The sequence below is a fragment of the Aptenodytes forsteri genome, unplaced genomic scaffold, assembly GCF_000699145.1.
Source record: "Aptenodytes forsteri isolate BGI_AS27 unplaced genomic scaffold, ASM69914v1 Scaffold60, whole genome shotgun sequence".
Taxonomy (NCBI): Eukaryota; Metazoa; Chordata; class Aves; order Sphenisciformes; family Spheniscidae; genus Aptenodytes; species Aptenodytes forsteri.
The window spans coordinates 469,671-485,875 of NW_008794175.1; the positions used below are offsets into that span (position 1 = coordinate 469,671).

The window sequence follows — 16,205 nt, forward strand, 5'->3', positions numbered from 1 at the left end:
TAATCTCTGAACATGGGATAAGAAATATAAGTGCGAGTAATCCATTCACTTCAATGTATATCCTGACGAGATCTGAACCAAACTGTGGGCCTGGCACCATGTCCCAGACTATTGATCTAATTTTACTTTTCTGTAGTCACAGGAAGTAAAATGCCTGTGCAGTGAATCTGACTGCAAAGGCTGCTGTCTGCTCATTTCTGCATTGGGAATTTAGTAAGGAGTTTAGGAAATGAGGTTTTCTTTTATGTTACACAGTATCTGGTGGAAAATATGCTTGATGCCTTACAGGTGTCTATGAAATAAATAAATAAATTAAGAACAGAATCAGCAAATAAAAACTTTTGTTAGCTAGGCATAGTTAGTCCTATATGAACATTTCAGTGATCAGCTGTGATTTAAGAGAGAAATGCATTTTGTTTCAACACCAAACAATAAATTATATGAAAATGAAGCAAATTGAACAAGATTTCTAAAAAATTGTAGGTAAACACATGAAAAATTTCAATTTGATTTAAGCTTAAATATTGTCCACACAAAATAGCATGTTTTGGTCTACTACTGCAGTATATAATCACTTGCACACATTTTTTCTTCTTTTTTTTTTCTTTCTGTTTTCTCTTTTGTAAAGCTAAGCCCTTCTTATCAACTAGCACAGCATTTTAATATCAGGCATTTAATTCTGAATCTGTTTAAATGAAATGTTTTCACATTTTCAAAATGTTTCCCTCTTTCCTCAGCTAAAACTGCTTGCTGAGTCTAATCTATATTAAGGCTTGCCTTTCTCCTCCCCTGTCTTCTGTTAAGTCATCCTCCATAAATACAAAAGATTCGTTTAAAGATGGTAAGGGCTTGCGCTGTATTTCTAAAGAGATTTTACACTCAGATTTTTATAGGGAGAGTTATACAGTGAGAAGGGTTCTTTTCTTACTTGTCTGCTGTGATTTAATGTGGATATGCCTCCACATCTTGATACTAGCTTCCTCTTAATGCTTTCTGACCATCATCTTTCTCCCCCTCTTTCCCAAAACTCCAATGTGCTCACCTTCAGGCCAAGATGGAAATGTAAATTGACATGGCAAGCACTCATCAATTCACAGTCAAAACAGCAAAGAACAGATGTTGTCAAAGAATGGAAAATCTGCAGAAGCATGAATCTATTCCATAGCTTGGGGGTTTTAGAATTAAACTTTACAATTGTCACACAGTTCTGTTAGCTGTTTGCTTTACACTCCACCAGTATTGGGGCTGATCCTGCAATCCACAGATCTATTCATGTAAGTCCATAGATATCACTTGGGCACAGGACAAACAAGAGCGCTTATCTTTAGTAGTTATAGATATGGTGTGTGCCATATATCTGACCCAGTTTCCCCTGCTGGACTCTGGCAGGCTGCTATATTTGTATCTAAACACTGGCACTATCATAGCTCTAAGCCCACTGATCTTGAGAAGTTGCCTGAAGGCTTACTCCCAAGGAGCAGACATCACAGATGTGATTCAGGACAACTATGTTTAGATGTCTGCAATGGAGAGGAACAGGCACCTTCAGGGTACAGTTAATTTGTTCTGTTTTCCTCAGATTGAGATGAACTGCTGCCCAGAAGGGCTTGTTCCTCCCCAGCCAGATAACTACATTGCAAACAGCTACAGTCAATAAGATGGTTCTTTTCCCTCTTGGGGCTCTACAGTACAGCCACCTTATTTTCCCTGGACTCCTGTTACCCTCCTCACCACCCACTCCAACCTCTGTAGTAACGTAGACACATTACTTCCTACAACTGCACCTTCACGGGTGGCTCTAGTTCACTGCTTAGCTGTCTGGGACACATCACAGTGACAGCAAGTGATTCAGAACATTTTACAAGGTCTTGGCTGCCATCCATTTCCCCCATCCCACCTTATTCATTCTGCCCACAGAGAACACATAGGGAAATACAGATCTGTAAATAACAAAGCCTCCCACTAGGGTCCTTTGCACTTTAAAAGGCCTCTTGATTTTGGTCAGTACTTTCTGTATTTTACGACTCGAATTCTTCTCTCCTGTGAATTTCTGAAGCTAATGATAAAATCCATAAATTTGCACAAGACTGTTGACCCTGGATGTTCTACATACCACAGCTTCCATCCACTCAACTGCTGTTTCAGGACATTTCTTTAATCCAATCCTGTCTCAGAACGCCACAGTTTCCAATAGCAATAGCACTCACAGTACAAAGTCAAGAACTCTGGAGATGAAGGGCCAGGCTGTAGTCTGCACTGAACTACAGATACAGAAGAAAAAAGCCGTGGCCATCCTGACACTGGTGACAATTCTGCTTCAGGAAGATGACCTTCACACGTGCCTTCCCATCAGCACTCCTATGACAGTAGAAATGCCTGAGCTTCTCCAGATTCCCCAGAAAATGAGGTCACAGATAAGATTATTAACTTACAAGGCAAAGAAAGGCACAGAAGTATAGGTATGGAAAGACAAGTTTCTGAGTGGAGAAGAGCATATAAAGAGCAGTGCAGTAAAACTCTGAGTTATTGGAATTACTGGAGGTTAGGCTAACCCATATTAAAACTGAGTGTAATGTCTGCCTTTCATTTAAGATAAATGTAAAAAGTAGCTGGACTCCTTTATGGAATGGAAAGACAAAAAAAAAAAACAGCAGACATAAAGAAATGAATAGGTTTATCCACCTGGAAAAAGGCATATGAAAGTCCTGAGCAACATAGTCTTGATCTCATAGCTGACCCTGTTTTGTGCAAGAGGTTGGACTACAGACTTCCTAAGGTCTTTTCCAACCCAAATTATCCTATGATTCTATAAAAGGGCAAGGAAAGAGACAGTCATCTGGACTAGAGTCCAGGCAAGAATGCTTTCTGATTTGCTAACAAACTTAAGAGATTGTGATTTCACTACCTACCTGGTCAATGTGCATACACTGGAAGGAGAAAAATTCTAAAGAATGGTGAAGAAAATGATCCGAAGAAAAACCTTTAGAGAGAGCACCTTTTGGCTTTGAGCCAGTTGACAAGTGCTCAGTATTATGAGCAAATCAAGTGTCTTCCATGTGATTCTTCTGGTCTCCACAGAAACTTTATACATTCCTTTTTGACAAAATAGATTGCAACAAAGAAAAAAACAGCTTCCTTTTGCTTTTCACTCCCTACTCAAAATAACATGCAGGATCCTGAACTGGAGCATGCTTGGTGTTACCTGGTGAAGTGGCTTTCAAACCTAATTTGTACGCTCCAGAGGTGTCAAATCCCCTTCAGACCATCAAATTGAAGTCTATATCCAAAATTATCTTATATGCCTGCATTACAAACAAGTCAGAAAAAGTGACACATGTAAACATGTCTGAATAGCTTTCTCCTAAATGTGGCTAACTTCTTTATAGCTTCTATTTTAAAGAAATGAAAAATTACATTACAGAACTTTATTTTTATTGATGTTTAGTAATTGAGAAAATCAGATTTGCACAACTAGTGGAATCATGAGAATGTTGTACGTGTCTCGTTTAAATGGCCATTTTAAAGGGAATGACCTGAATAAAAGAGGTTTTAGTAGATTGATTAAAAAGTCTTCATGCAATTTGCCTCAGAAAAAAAAGAAGAAAAGAGGAGAATGTTAGAAGTGGAGAAAAATAAATTCATTGGAATTTAGCAACTACCAGTCAAGCAAATAAACTTGCTAATACACTTCTTTCAAAAAACAATTTCTGCTTCTAAAACTAAGCCATTTAAACTAAATATGTGAAAAGAATACACTAAAATTAGATGGATGAGTTTATTATGGGAGATAATTTTCCAACCAATTTAATTTTAAAACTTATCTATATCTAAATGCAAACCCTTAAATTTTATACATAAGGAAATGGTGTATACCCAATGTTAGATATATTACAGAGACACAGAAAGATATAGGAAAACTATATACTTCTACTTCTTATGTATAGAAGTATGTGAATGTGAAAATCCCTCAATATTCTACCATTACTACGAGCCTACAATGGCAGTTTTTCAAAACATGACATTTATAAACTAAGCTGAAAGGGGAAGGTCAAAAAACCACATTGGAAATGAAGAGCAAGTCTCCAAATCTACCAGTCATTAAAAATAACATTAATTTTGCATATTGTAAGAGAAAGCATAGAGTCGTGATTTCCAGATTTACATGTCTCCATTTTGTTCTTCTCCTACCTACATTTTTGTAGATAGGAAAAGTTCTTCACTGTGGGGGTTTTCTTCTTTATGGAAAGTTCTGACTTTTAAAAAGGTATAAGAGATGGTTGTTAAAAAAAGTAAGCACAATGTTCTTGTATTAGTGCTTGACAGTGGAGACTTCAGAAAGGGGAGTCAATCTTATTTGTTATAAATGGAAAGATCTATTTGAGTCTATTAACAGAAACAACAACCAGCTGTATCTAAGAAAAGTAGTAAGTTCTGTACCATGAAAACCTCCAAGAGGAAAGAAATGGGTCTTCACATTACTTGTAGGTCTTTGCCTACAAGACACTTTTAGAGATTGTTTTAAAAGCTTTCATATAAGAATACAAAAAATATTTGCGCACAGAATGGAGTTCTGTAAACCAGATAAAACTTTAAACAGGGGGACATGACTAATTGGCTGGCAGAGGTTTCAGTCGATGTGGCTATCTCAGGAACATTTTTCCCTCAGGTCAGGCTTTATTAAACTTCATTTACAACACCACTTCATTACCACTCTGAAGCAGCAAGAAACAAATATGTAAATATGCAGTGGATAATGCTGGATTTAATTTGGGCCCAGAGAGCCATAAACTGAAACATCTTTTTCAGTAAAGTCTGAGCAGCGAGGTAATTTGACTAGCTCTATTTTGTGAGGCTCTTAGCACAATTAAAATACAGTTAATTCAAGGCACACAGCACCAGTGCTCCACTCACTCCATGACCGAATTAACTTGGTATAACAAAGAAAGTAATCGGCCGACAAGAGGCCCCCTTGTGCCGAAAGCGGGTGAGAAACGGAATTGTCCTTTCCAGATTCATGCTTCCCTCCTGGGACTACTTCCAGGGAGGGCAGCCCCACACCACTTCATGCTGCAGCAGAAGACGCAAATGTCTGCTAGACCAAGAAGATACTGTGGCCGCTTGAAATCATTACTATTTGTTCAGGAGTGTAATGCTGTAAAAACAATGCCATCTTTTCAAAACAAGTTCAACACCAAAATCATCAACAGGAAATGAGAATGTAAAACGTACTGCTGGCATTTCTATATACTCTGTCTTTCTGTTCCCTACAGACAGCTCTAGATTTCTGCTCATTAAGCCAGTACTATCAGGAAGTGTTGCAGCAAACCAGTCCTGTCACCTTTGGGCAATGAAAACTCTCACTGTGCATTAAGTGATTGTAGCCTTGTGGATTATGCTTGTTCCTGGTGCCACTGGCAAGCAAACAACATCTCAAAAATAATTGCAGTTTAAGACCAATTACTGTAAAGGGAAAGGTGACTTTCGACATATAAGGGACATCTCATATGTAACCTTCATCTTCTTTTCAATCTATCGCCTGTCTGTTTTTTTCCATGAGCCTGCTGTCCTTCAAAAGGTTTTTGACATTCTGGTTTGTGAAGATTGATGACAGGAAACTCTTTGACAAAAAAATCCTACTCAGCATTCCTGAAGGAAAAGAAGTATCTCAGGGGCCTTTTTATCCTTTTTCAGTTATCTACATATTTTCTGTATTACCTCCATACTCCATGAAAAAGCCATACTTTTTTCGATGTAGATAAATTTTTCAGCAACAGTTTCTTAGTCTACTAGCTTTACAAAGTCCTGTTAAAGGCTGGCATTTGTCAACTCAGAAACATAGTAATTTCTGAGCTCCCTGAAGGTTACTTCTAAAAACTGCACACTGAAATTTGAGTTCAGACTCTATCCATCCAGACTTCCATGTACCTCCTCAAATTTCTCTTCTAAATTGCCACTGTGCTGTACAGTGGACATAGTATCTGAAAGTTAAAACATTTTCTCTCAGAAGCCCAGGTAGCTGGAAATTCCTCCACTGTTTAGTACACTTTTTGGTACAGAGCACTCTCTGGAAAAGGACACTGTTCTGTTCGTACCTATAAATTTTTCTGTAAAATACTGCTGAAAAGAGACTCCACTTGCTATTTGCATTAGATAATGAACTAACAATAAATCTTTGGAAGACCAGTCTGTTTTTAACTCGCTCTGGCTGAATTTGGATGAAACGAACAGCCCAATGTTTTAAATTAAATAGCTGGAAGCACTTTCACTTATAATGAATGTGGTGGGCTTGCATTTCAGTCTGGTTCCCTTTTTGCAGGCATAGTTTATGTCACTTTGATGTCTCCATCCGTGATTTGTGGATGCAATCAGACACAGTGCTTAAACTTTAAACAACAAACTGCACCTGCTAATAATGGGATATTATGCTGTTCGTGAAACCACAGCTCCTGCAGGCTGCATAATTTCTACTGTAAGTTCATTAGCTGTAGATGTTTACATATTGAATAATAGGATCAGAAAAGTGAGAGACTGAAACAACTTACTAGAGTGCATGAAAGCTACTGAATGCTTGATATTAGTTACAATAGTAGATTAACATTGAACTACATATGATTTTCTCCAAAGACCAAGAAGGCCTCGTTTTGTCCAAACACCAGTTATTCAAATAGGGGGAAATGCATGCCACTGTTACTCATGTCTTACCATTTTACTTATTGCAGCTCTAGCATGAAAGCAAAGTTCTCTCCCTTATGTCAAGGGACTGGAACATCTACATGGTATTTTTCATTACCTTGAGATAGATATTGGCTATCCTTGTTTCTGCTGTGTGTATACATGAGTGCATATGTGTATATGTGTCCAAGCATGAACATGGGTAAGTGTGTGATGACTGGAGGTACTGACAGTAACTAGAGGGTCCTCCATCACTATTAAAAAAGAAAAAAGAACAGGAAAGAATTTGATTTCATTTCTTCTTGAAAATGTCCTTGAGTATGGTTTAATATTAAATCAGCAAGGAAAGACAGGATGTGTAAATTGTAACAAATACAAAATGATGTAATTTAAAATGCATTAACATGTAAAAGACAGATCCCTCAGCTAGCATAAACTGCCACTGAGCTGTTGACTTAAATGATAAGGTGACAGCCAGCAATCTGCCCCACTGCAATTAAAGGAGTCACGCATTATTATAGAATAGAAAAGGAAGATGTGAACTGTGTTGGAATTAAGAGACTCATTAGGTCAGAATTTTCTAGGTGGAGAGCTATATAGTTTGTCCTAAAGGGAAACCTGTTAGCCATAGGTGACATCCTCCACGTGGCCTGACCTACCATGCCTGCACAGTATGGATGATCATCACATGCACAGCTGTCCTGGTGCTTCCTAGTGGCAGGGCATATACTGCACATATGTCACACAGTGCATGCACACAGATATATTCCTCTGTAAAAAAAGCTCAGAGGACAGCAGATGCAATTTTGGTGGTGGAAGCTTTCCCTAGCCACCCTTTTCTCTAGTGGATAGGGGGTTTTGGTATGTGCAGAGTAAGCTCAACATGAGAGGGAAGGGATATGAACACCAAAGGAAAATAGCAGCCAGGAAAAGATTCCCCAGCTGACCTGCAGCCTGCTCCTGACCACCACACAAACTCTCCTGGCAAGCTGCAAATCGTTATTGGGCCATAGGCTGAGCACTCCGTTATAAACTGTATGCCTGGTTGATTAACATCTATAGCAGCAATAAGTTACAAAGAAGTTACTGTTCTTTCAATAACTGAATAAACTGAACTCATAACCAAAAAAGAAACTTAGAGTCACTCCAAAGGCACAGAGATTTTATTGTGCACTGTTTCTCAGAGAACCGAATTACATAAGCTAAGTTTATAAAACACCTTTGCTCACTCAGATCTGCAAACACCACTTGGGGCCTGGAAGTCAGCTTAATTCTTTTCTGCCCATGAATCACAATCAGCAATAACGTTTATATAACAGGACTCTGATGAACAATTGCAGCAATGACGCACAAACCAGAAAAAAGCTGATCAGTCTCACATAACTGTTTTGGCTCTGCAGTACTAACAACAACAACAAAAGTAGTAGCTGTTGATTATAACATCTTTTTTTCACATCATCACTTTCTGAGCACAACTATATTTAAAGTTTCAGTCTTTGAAGTTCTTGGTTTTTTCGCACTCATTCTTTATTTCTAACTTTTACCTCACTTTGACATGGTCATAAGTCTATTTTGGTTTTACACTCAGGGATGAGCCAAGAGTCACGGAGATACTATATTGTGTGCTCTTTCTGTCACCTGTAATTTCTCTCAACATTCATCATTTTAAACCAGGCTCCAAGTTGCTGCTAAATATGTCCCTTACTGAATACATGTTTCTAGCCTCTAAAGTCCTGCCCCATTAGCGCAAAGTTACAGTCACATTAAGAGAAACTGCTTCATAGAACTCCTGAACCTATCTACATCTGCTTGCAAACGTGGAAAGCCATGAAATAATAGTATCCTGTAATTATATTGCATCAACTACTGAAAAAGATCTCAGAACATAACTTTCAGACTCAGATTATACCTGCTAGTAGATATTTGTTCATACAACAAAAGTGAAGTTTATACTGTGCTTTTCTTCTGTCTTTTTGTTTTTTTGCCAGAGAACACCTATTGTACATTTCTATTGCCTATTGTATACACCAGCTATGTATCAGCTGCCAGATGTTGCCCCAGAAATGTCAGCTGCTGCTTGAGGCAGGGAGTGAATGCAATTAGAGATGCCCTGGTGACAGCTTGACACTTCTGGTGGCAATGTTTAAATTTTTAATTGGGCATGTAACACAAAAACCACACAATTTGGATTGTTCCTGAAAACTGGACCAGTATACTACCCTAACATCTTCTTTCAGCTGGGAGATGCAAGGATCAATGTGCGGGCAGAAGCCCAGATGGATTGACTGCTTTTTGTAAAATATCTGAAACTATTTCCTGAAACATATTCCGCATCCAGTAGCTGTGAAGAGACCTGCTTTTTAAGGCAGTAAGTAATGCTACTGCTTTAAAGCAGTTCATTGCTTTTATACTGAAACATTAGTATACATAAATATGCAAAATATAAAAAATAAAGAGTCTGAATACTACTTTCACTACTTATGTGATTAGCTACCTTTTATTACATTTCTATCTATCCATTTCTACTAGCATGTCAAATGCCTTTTCAAATAAACTGTATCAAATCAACTTACAAATTATAAATTAAAAACTTTGGATGCAATCATTAAGCAAAATGTATGAAGTACATTTAGTAGTAGAACTACTCTGTATGAATTAGCTTAGTGCAATCATGACAAGCAAAAAAACCCCAAAAGACATGCCAAGTTCAAATTAAATGTAGTCTATTCCTAGGGCTACATGACCAGATCCTACCCAACATCAGATTCATTTTGGATACACAGTATTTACTTAAATCTAAGATGACCTTCTTCTCTTTTACAAATTACAAATCCAAGGGTAATGGTGTAAGGGTAAGGGTAAGGGTGTTTGTTCATCCAGCATAGATTTCTTTGAACTACCTTACCTCTATCCTGCATTTGCATTGCATTACAGTCCAGATTAAATAGGTTGCAAGTGAATGAGTTATGTATGTTAGCTGCTCCATGCTAGCTACCTCTGTGCATGCGCTATTAGTGTAGTATAACTTAAAGTACCTTACTGAAAGATGTCTGTAATACTGTATCCACGTACCAGCACAGTGCAGTTACTGTTGACAGCAACTTAGTTCTACCTGGCCATTTAGGATAGGGATTAAAATACATTAGTTGAAGCTGCAGGAGTAATTTGGGATAAGGGAACTTAGCTGGATTTTGGTCAAGAGGTTGAATTTATAAATCTTTATTCTTGTGAAAAATACCATGGGCCCAATGTAATTCTGACTCTTCATTAGGTTTTCCAGAAAAATGCTGGGTTTTTACTGTCCCAGAGGGATGAACACTATATTTGGAATGACAGACACTATCTGTATTTTCTCTTTACATAAAAGTGATCATAAGCTATTTTTTTCTGAGAGTCAGTGGGCTGATCTTCATCTCAGGTTTATCTTGTATTTGGATAAATATGAAACATACTCTCAGAATGTGGACAGTAGTACCCTGTCTGCTGTTAACCATTTGCCAGTCAACTCTGGAAGGTGTGAGTCTTGTGTAATATTTACAGAAGGTACCAGTGCCTACAAAGCGGCAATGCTATTGGTACCTCATCTCTGATAAGAATTTGCTCCATTTGGAGACTGCCCTCTCCATTTTTCCCAATATATGTCTGTTTCAAAGAGGATTAAAAAATGAAAACAGTAGGGTCATCAAGAATCCCAGAGCCAGGATATCATAGTTATTTATCTCACTTGTGAGACACTGTAAAAAGGGATAAATCAATATAGGAAATTTTATATCTGGATGAAAAGAAAATACAGTCTCTTTTTCTGGAGTGACCTATATTTTCCATTAACTTACCTAGAGCTTCTATGCACATGATCATATGTGTTGGATGTGATCCATGTTGGACTGAGACAACACAGTCATCCTATCCAGACCCAATATACACTGAACAGCAGGGAGAAGGGTCAGAAAATGATTTATGCTGTTCCATTCGATCAGCGTTCACTCTTAGAGCTTGTTTACTACTGGATATACAGAGCACCAAACCTGGCAGAACTTCCATGGGAGAGCAGTGTGGTATAGCTGAAGAATGTGAGTGTGAATTCGTTGGGGAATATCTGCAAAATGTTATTACCTTTTTATAGAGTCAGAAACATACACCTGTTCAGACCTTTCTCAGCTACATGATCTTCACGTTGTGCCTGAAGTTATCTCAACATTTATTAATTCATTTCAGATTCACTTTCTTATTTCATGCAGTTAAGTGAATACTTCGCTCCCTGCACCCACCATTTCCTGGGTATTTTGCTGTGCTACACTTGTCAACGAACCACTGCAGTGCATTTTTCTCTCTCTGCAGTGTTACTGCAGTGTGAACAGCTCTGTAAGTTTTCCTCTCTGCCACTGATTTTACATTAAAAAGACAGGACCAACGCAATCAAATGTCAATATATGAAAAGCCAGTAGTCAAAGGAGAATGAACCAACCACCACATAAAATTCATGGAAAGTAAAAATTTTCTTTCAGTCCAGCAGTTACAGCCTGTTGCCTCTGTATAAGTTCTATGGCCAAAGCCACAGACAATTCTCTTGTTTTATCTAGGAGCAAACTTTTCCCAGTGGAAGCAATGCATTATGTATGAACAACTAGAAAACAGACCTGCTGTTAAGATCTTCCAGAATTGAAACTCGGAATTATGTGTAGTCTCACCAAAAGGAGAAGTAAAAATAATGAGAAATAATCTAGGCATTAACTGATCACACCACTTAGTTTAAACCTAAGTGTTATGCAGCACAGTTGTTACTCTGCAGGGAGGGGGAGGAAGCATACCAAGAAAGTACTTACTTCCTTCAGGATTATAATTCAACTTGGAAACTAACGTGGTCATAAAATATACATGTTAGGATTTAATTTTAGGTCAGAGTCATATGTTAAAAAAGACTGCTACCCTAGATTTTAAAAACATTAGCCTGAGTCATGTAACACAACCTCGTTTTGATCATTCTGAATTTGGAAAATGTACAATTACTGATGCTGGCAAGAAGTCACACCAAGGCCAAATGAGATTAATAAGAAATAAAACCGCATGTCAGTAGCATAATAGAAACTGATATTAAACCAAATGGGCAGAACATTCAGGCAGCTTAGGCAGCAAAGTCCAAGTAAATGGGCTTGAAAGCCACAAGAAAACTCTATAGTAAGCATTAATTTGAAAAAGTTTTCTGTGCAGAATGTTGCAATAGGTTTCATAAACTTAAACCATAAAGTGATTTCATAGCTTTCACTGCTGACCTTAGCACAGTAATAAATCTGCAAAAATCACGAAGTAGGAAAAGATTGGTTCGAAACCATTGGGCAGATGTATCAACAGGGAAAATTCATTCCATGTTCATTTTCTACACTGCCCAAACTTCAGAGACTTCTTCAGCATCTCTCCTGGTGGAAGCAGGGCAGAATTGTAGGATGTGAAGCTGAACAGCTGCAGCAACACTCTCATGTTCTTGGATGTTGGGTTACAACTCCTACAGACAGTGGTATGTTTACAGGAAACATGTAATAAATGAACAATGGCCGCCATTGAAAACTTCTATCAACTACTGCAGCACTAAAGATGCTAACTTCCAGGTTATTTGAAAGAATAGTTTATGGTAACTGGTTGATGTAACCAGTGATAAGCGCTTATAAACTTATATTCACCAGTAACCGTGTTCATTCAAAAACAATTAAAGAAAGGAAACATTTTCATTATTCTGGAGAGAAACAGGTTCCATTTTTTCCTCCCCAGTGTTCTCCAAAGAAGCATGCCTTTCAAGTACACAGGCAGAATATCTACACATGTACCAGGAATTCAGTGAAAGAAAGGGAGATAATGTACAGCACCTACATAATTGACCAAAGCCTGTAACCTCAAAATTCCACTACCGTTTCCATCAGTGGCAGCATGACAATGCATATTAGCATGAGTGTGAGTCGATCAAGCACAAGTAAAGCTAAATATTCAGCAATATCTATTCTGCACAGAGCCTTAAGCCCTGTTTAAGCACACTTACGAAAGTTTAAGAAAGAATATAGCCTAGGCAAAAGAGAGATGGTCTCTTTAAGCCTTGCTCCTGCTACCTATCGCATCAATACATTTTTAGACACTTTATATTCATTTTTACACTCTTGTCCAGAAAAGATTTACTGTTTTAGGACACTATGTTGGAAATAACATTGATATAAACGATTCATATGTACTGTCCAATTATTTCAATGTTTTGGATTAAGAAAGAAGGAGAGATTTTAGGCTGTTTTCAAACTACCAAAATACCGCTGAAGTCCCTATGCTTAAGCTGACAGGAAAAGGAAGGCAGGGGTCTGGTTAGGTCTCTGGAAAGAGTACCAAGAGCCTCAGCAAAGAGTGGAGCAGGTAGCTAAAAGGAAATGTAGGTGCAGAAATGTAGATTGCACTCAGCAGAATTTAGGCCATCCAAACCCAGCACTTGTTTTCTCTATTGCACAGCACAGTGGATGAAATTCTGTGGCCTACTTGTGCGTAAGGTTGAAAAAGATGACTGTAATGGCTTGTTTTGGCCTTCAATTCATGTCTCTGATTTTTCTTTGGGCTATGCTTTCCCACTGCTCTGGCAATAAATAGCCTATATTTAGGCATGCTTAAAAGCATTTTTGCACTGCTACAACAGAGTAAAGGGGTTTCAGAGTAAACAAAATTCATACCCTCAGTGGAAGTTTTTTTCAAGAAAGCTCTCTTACCTCTTTTTCCATTTGAAGACCTTCTGCTCTGATATTTCTCTCAAATACTTCCCTCTTTTCTGTCTGTGGATTAGATTTTCTATATACCAGGATGTAGTCAATCCGACATTTCCCATCTCTAAAATATAGTCCATTGGCTTTGTTCTTATCAGGTACTTCCTGTAAAGAGAAAGTCAAACATTTCAGTAATGTTAATTTGCCGTGGTAATTGCTGCATTGCTGTTAGCATCAGCAGTTTTCAGTAATACTCAACAGGAAAGATAAGGAATCAGAACAAGCTGTTCAAGTTTTTACGTGCTTTACATACAGTGCCTCTGAGGTCACCTGAAAGTAGTACAGACTTCCCCATTTCAAAACCAGGTCTTCTTAGGCAGATGTTTGGTCATATAGGCATGGGATAGGAGAGAACAGAGAATGCAAGCCAACCTTCCTCTCCCACCACCCTCCAGAAAATTAGGAATAACTTCTTACATAAAAAATAAAGCAGAAAATATTGTTACTGAAGCGTAAATTTAAAATTAAGAACTTAGTATGGTAGAATATCTTTGTATATGTGAGAAGAATAAACAACGACATGAACATTTACTGCGGTGAGAAACACTAAGACCTGGCACAGACATTCTCATTGCTTTCTGATCACTATAGTACCTCTGCCTCACAGGACACAGAAAGGATATGAAGGTCCTGTAGCTACCTCCTCATACCTCATCAGACTAACTACAGAGTATTCTTGGCTTAAGGAACAGCTGAGGAAGCCCACTAGATTTATTTGAAAATAATTCCTGGTGTTCGGTCTAGTAGTACGTAAACGCAATAAATACTGTCTCTTGGCTACTTCCTGCAAAGAATGTGCCTGTTCAAATATTTGCTCTGACAGAAAGAAACAACTTTATTTCACTGTTAATAAGAGGTCAAGCAGGTCCCTCTCCTGAGATCTGAAAGACCAAAATGCTGGTCTTTTTTCAGAAATTCATGAGATGAAACTCTCTACAGATCCTCCTCACAATTTAACACTACTTCCACATAATACAAATCCTGCCCAGGGGTTAAGCTTTCGCTTTCAAACAAGTTGAAACTGTGTGGTAGTTTGTGGGCTGGAATGTTTCGTACAAGAAATGTACACTGTGAATTATATATGGGAACAAACTGCACTCCGTCAGGGCAGTATAATGGGCAGGGGCCTTCAGGGACCTCAAGATCAGTCCAGCTCCACGCTGACGTGAGGGTTAGGCTAATTCCTCTCTGGTTTTCCAGAATTTGCTCAATGATTCCTGCCAGAAATAGCCATGCCCTGTAATATATGATCAAAACTCTGAAAAAAAATGAATATTTTGCTTTTCATATCTGGGAATAGTAGGGAATTTTCAAAATACTTTCTCCATTGGAGAACTGCTTCTTAATTTAAATCGCAAAAAGTGAACATAGTAATAGGACAAATGATTCTTACAGGAAAAAAAAAAAAGAATGCTCCCATACAAAGAGTTTAGTGTAAGCTATCTTCCCGATTCTCAGCAGGCATTTTGATTAAGTGGAAAAACCAATGAAAGCATCCCAAATGTGCCATCCCCTTGGTACATCCAGTTTACTGAAGGCAGAAAGGGGAATTTTTCTAAGATTCTTTTATTACAGTGCCTGACTCCTGACACAACTTAATGCAGACTTGAAATAGTGGAACAGTTCTTTGAGCTGAAAAAGAAGGCAAGAAAAAAGATTTAAGCCCTAAGGATATAACAGTAACAAACAATTTATATCTATACTGTATATCATGCTGACAAATGATATTATCAGGATATCAGAAGTATTTTTCACAGAGCATTAAATATGAAAACAGCTCAGGAAGCACAGTTTATTTTTTTCCCATAAAATATCTATGTTGAGAAGACGTAAAAAACCCCAAAAGGGTATTTAAGGTTATTTACATAAAGAAAGGGTGTAGTAGGAGATTTAGAGGCAGTGGGTCAGCCTGGTGGTCCTGTTCTGATTTCTAAGCCTCCTGCTGAGCCATCCTTCCTGTTCTGTAGGTCCCAGAGTCACTATGTGTATTTTAGCAAGTAAAGCGGTGTAATAGGAAAGGATCTGTAGAGCAAAACAATCTGTGCTGAGGACCTGCTGTCCACACAATGTAGGCTTGAGGGCTTACTTTGCACCCACTCTAGTCTGGTCCAGGAGACTCACTGAAGTACATCTCATAATTTATTTGCATCCAGAAAGAATCCAGGTTTGAAATCCAACACTGCTCTGGAATGCAAACAAAGCACGGGTAGGGGCAATTGAGAGATTCACTTCAAATGTACACTCCTAATCTGAACTAAAATGTTAGCACAGACGTGTCCAGAGTGTACCACAAGGAATCATAGAATCATAGAATAGTTCAGGTTGGAAGGGACGTCTAAAGGTCATCTAGTCCAACCCCCCTGCCGTGGGCAGGGACATCTTCAACCAGATCAGGTTGCTCAGAGCCCCGTCCAACCTGACCTTGAATGTTTCCAGGGAGGGGGCATCCACCACCTCTCTGGGCAACCTCTTCCAGTGTTTCACCACACTCAGCGTAAAACATTTCTTCCTTATATCTAGTCTGTATCTACCCCCCTTTAGGTTAAAGCTGTTCCCCCTTGTTGCAACAGGCCCTGCTAAAAAGTTTGCCGCCATCTTTTTTATAAGCCCCCTTTAAGTACTGATAGGCTGCAAGAAGGTCTCCCCAAAGCCTTCTCTTCTCTAAGCTGAACTACCCCAACTCTCTCAGCCTTTCTTCATAGGAGAGGTACTCTATCCCCCTGATCATTTTCGTGGCCCTCTTCTGGA

General features: G+C 38.4%; 1 protein-coding gene across 1 annotated transcript in view; it reads right to left on the reverse strand.

The window, feature by feature from the left end:
- Positions 1–16,205, reverse strand: part of ANO4 (anoctamin 4) — a 142,961-nt gene that overhangs the window by 91,950 nt on the left and 34,806 nt on the right. The window contains exon 3 of the mRNA XM_019473288.1: positions 13,404–13,562. Within this exon, the coding sequence (XP_019328833.1) occupies positions 13,404–13,562 (159 nt within the window). The remainder of the gene's footprint in view (positions 1–13,403; positions 13,563–16,205) is intronic.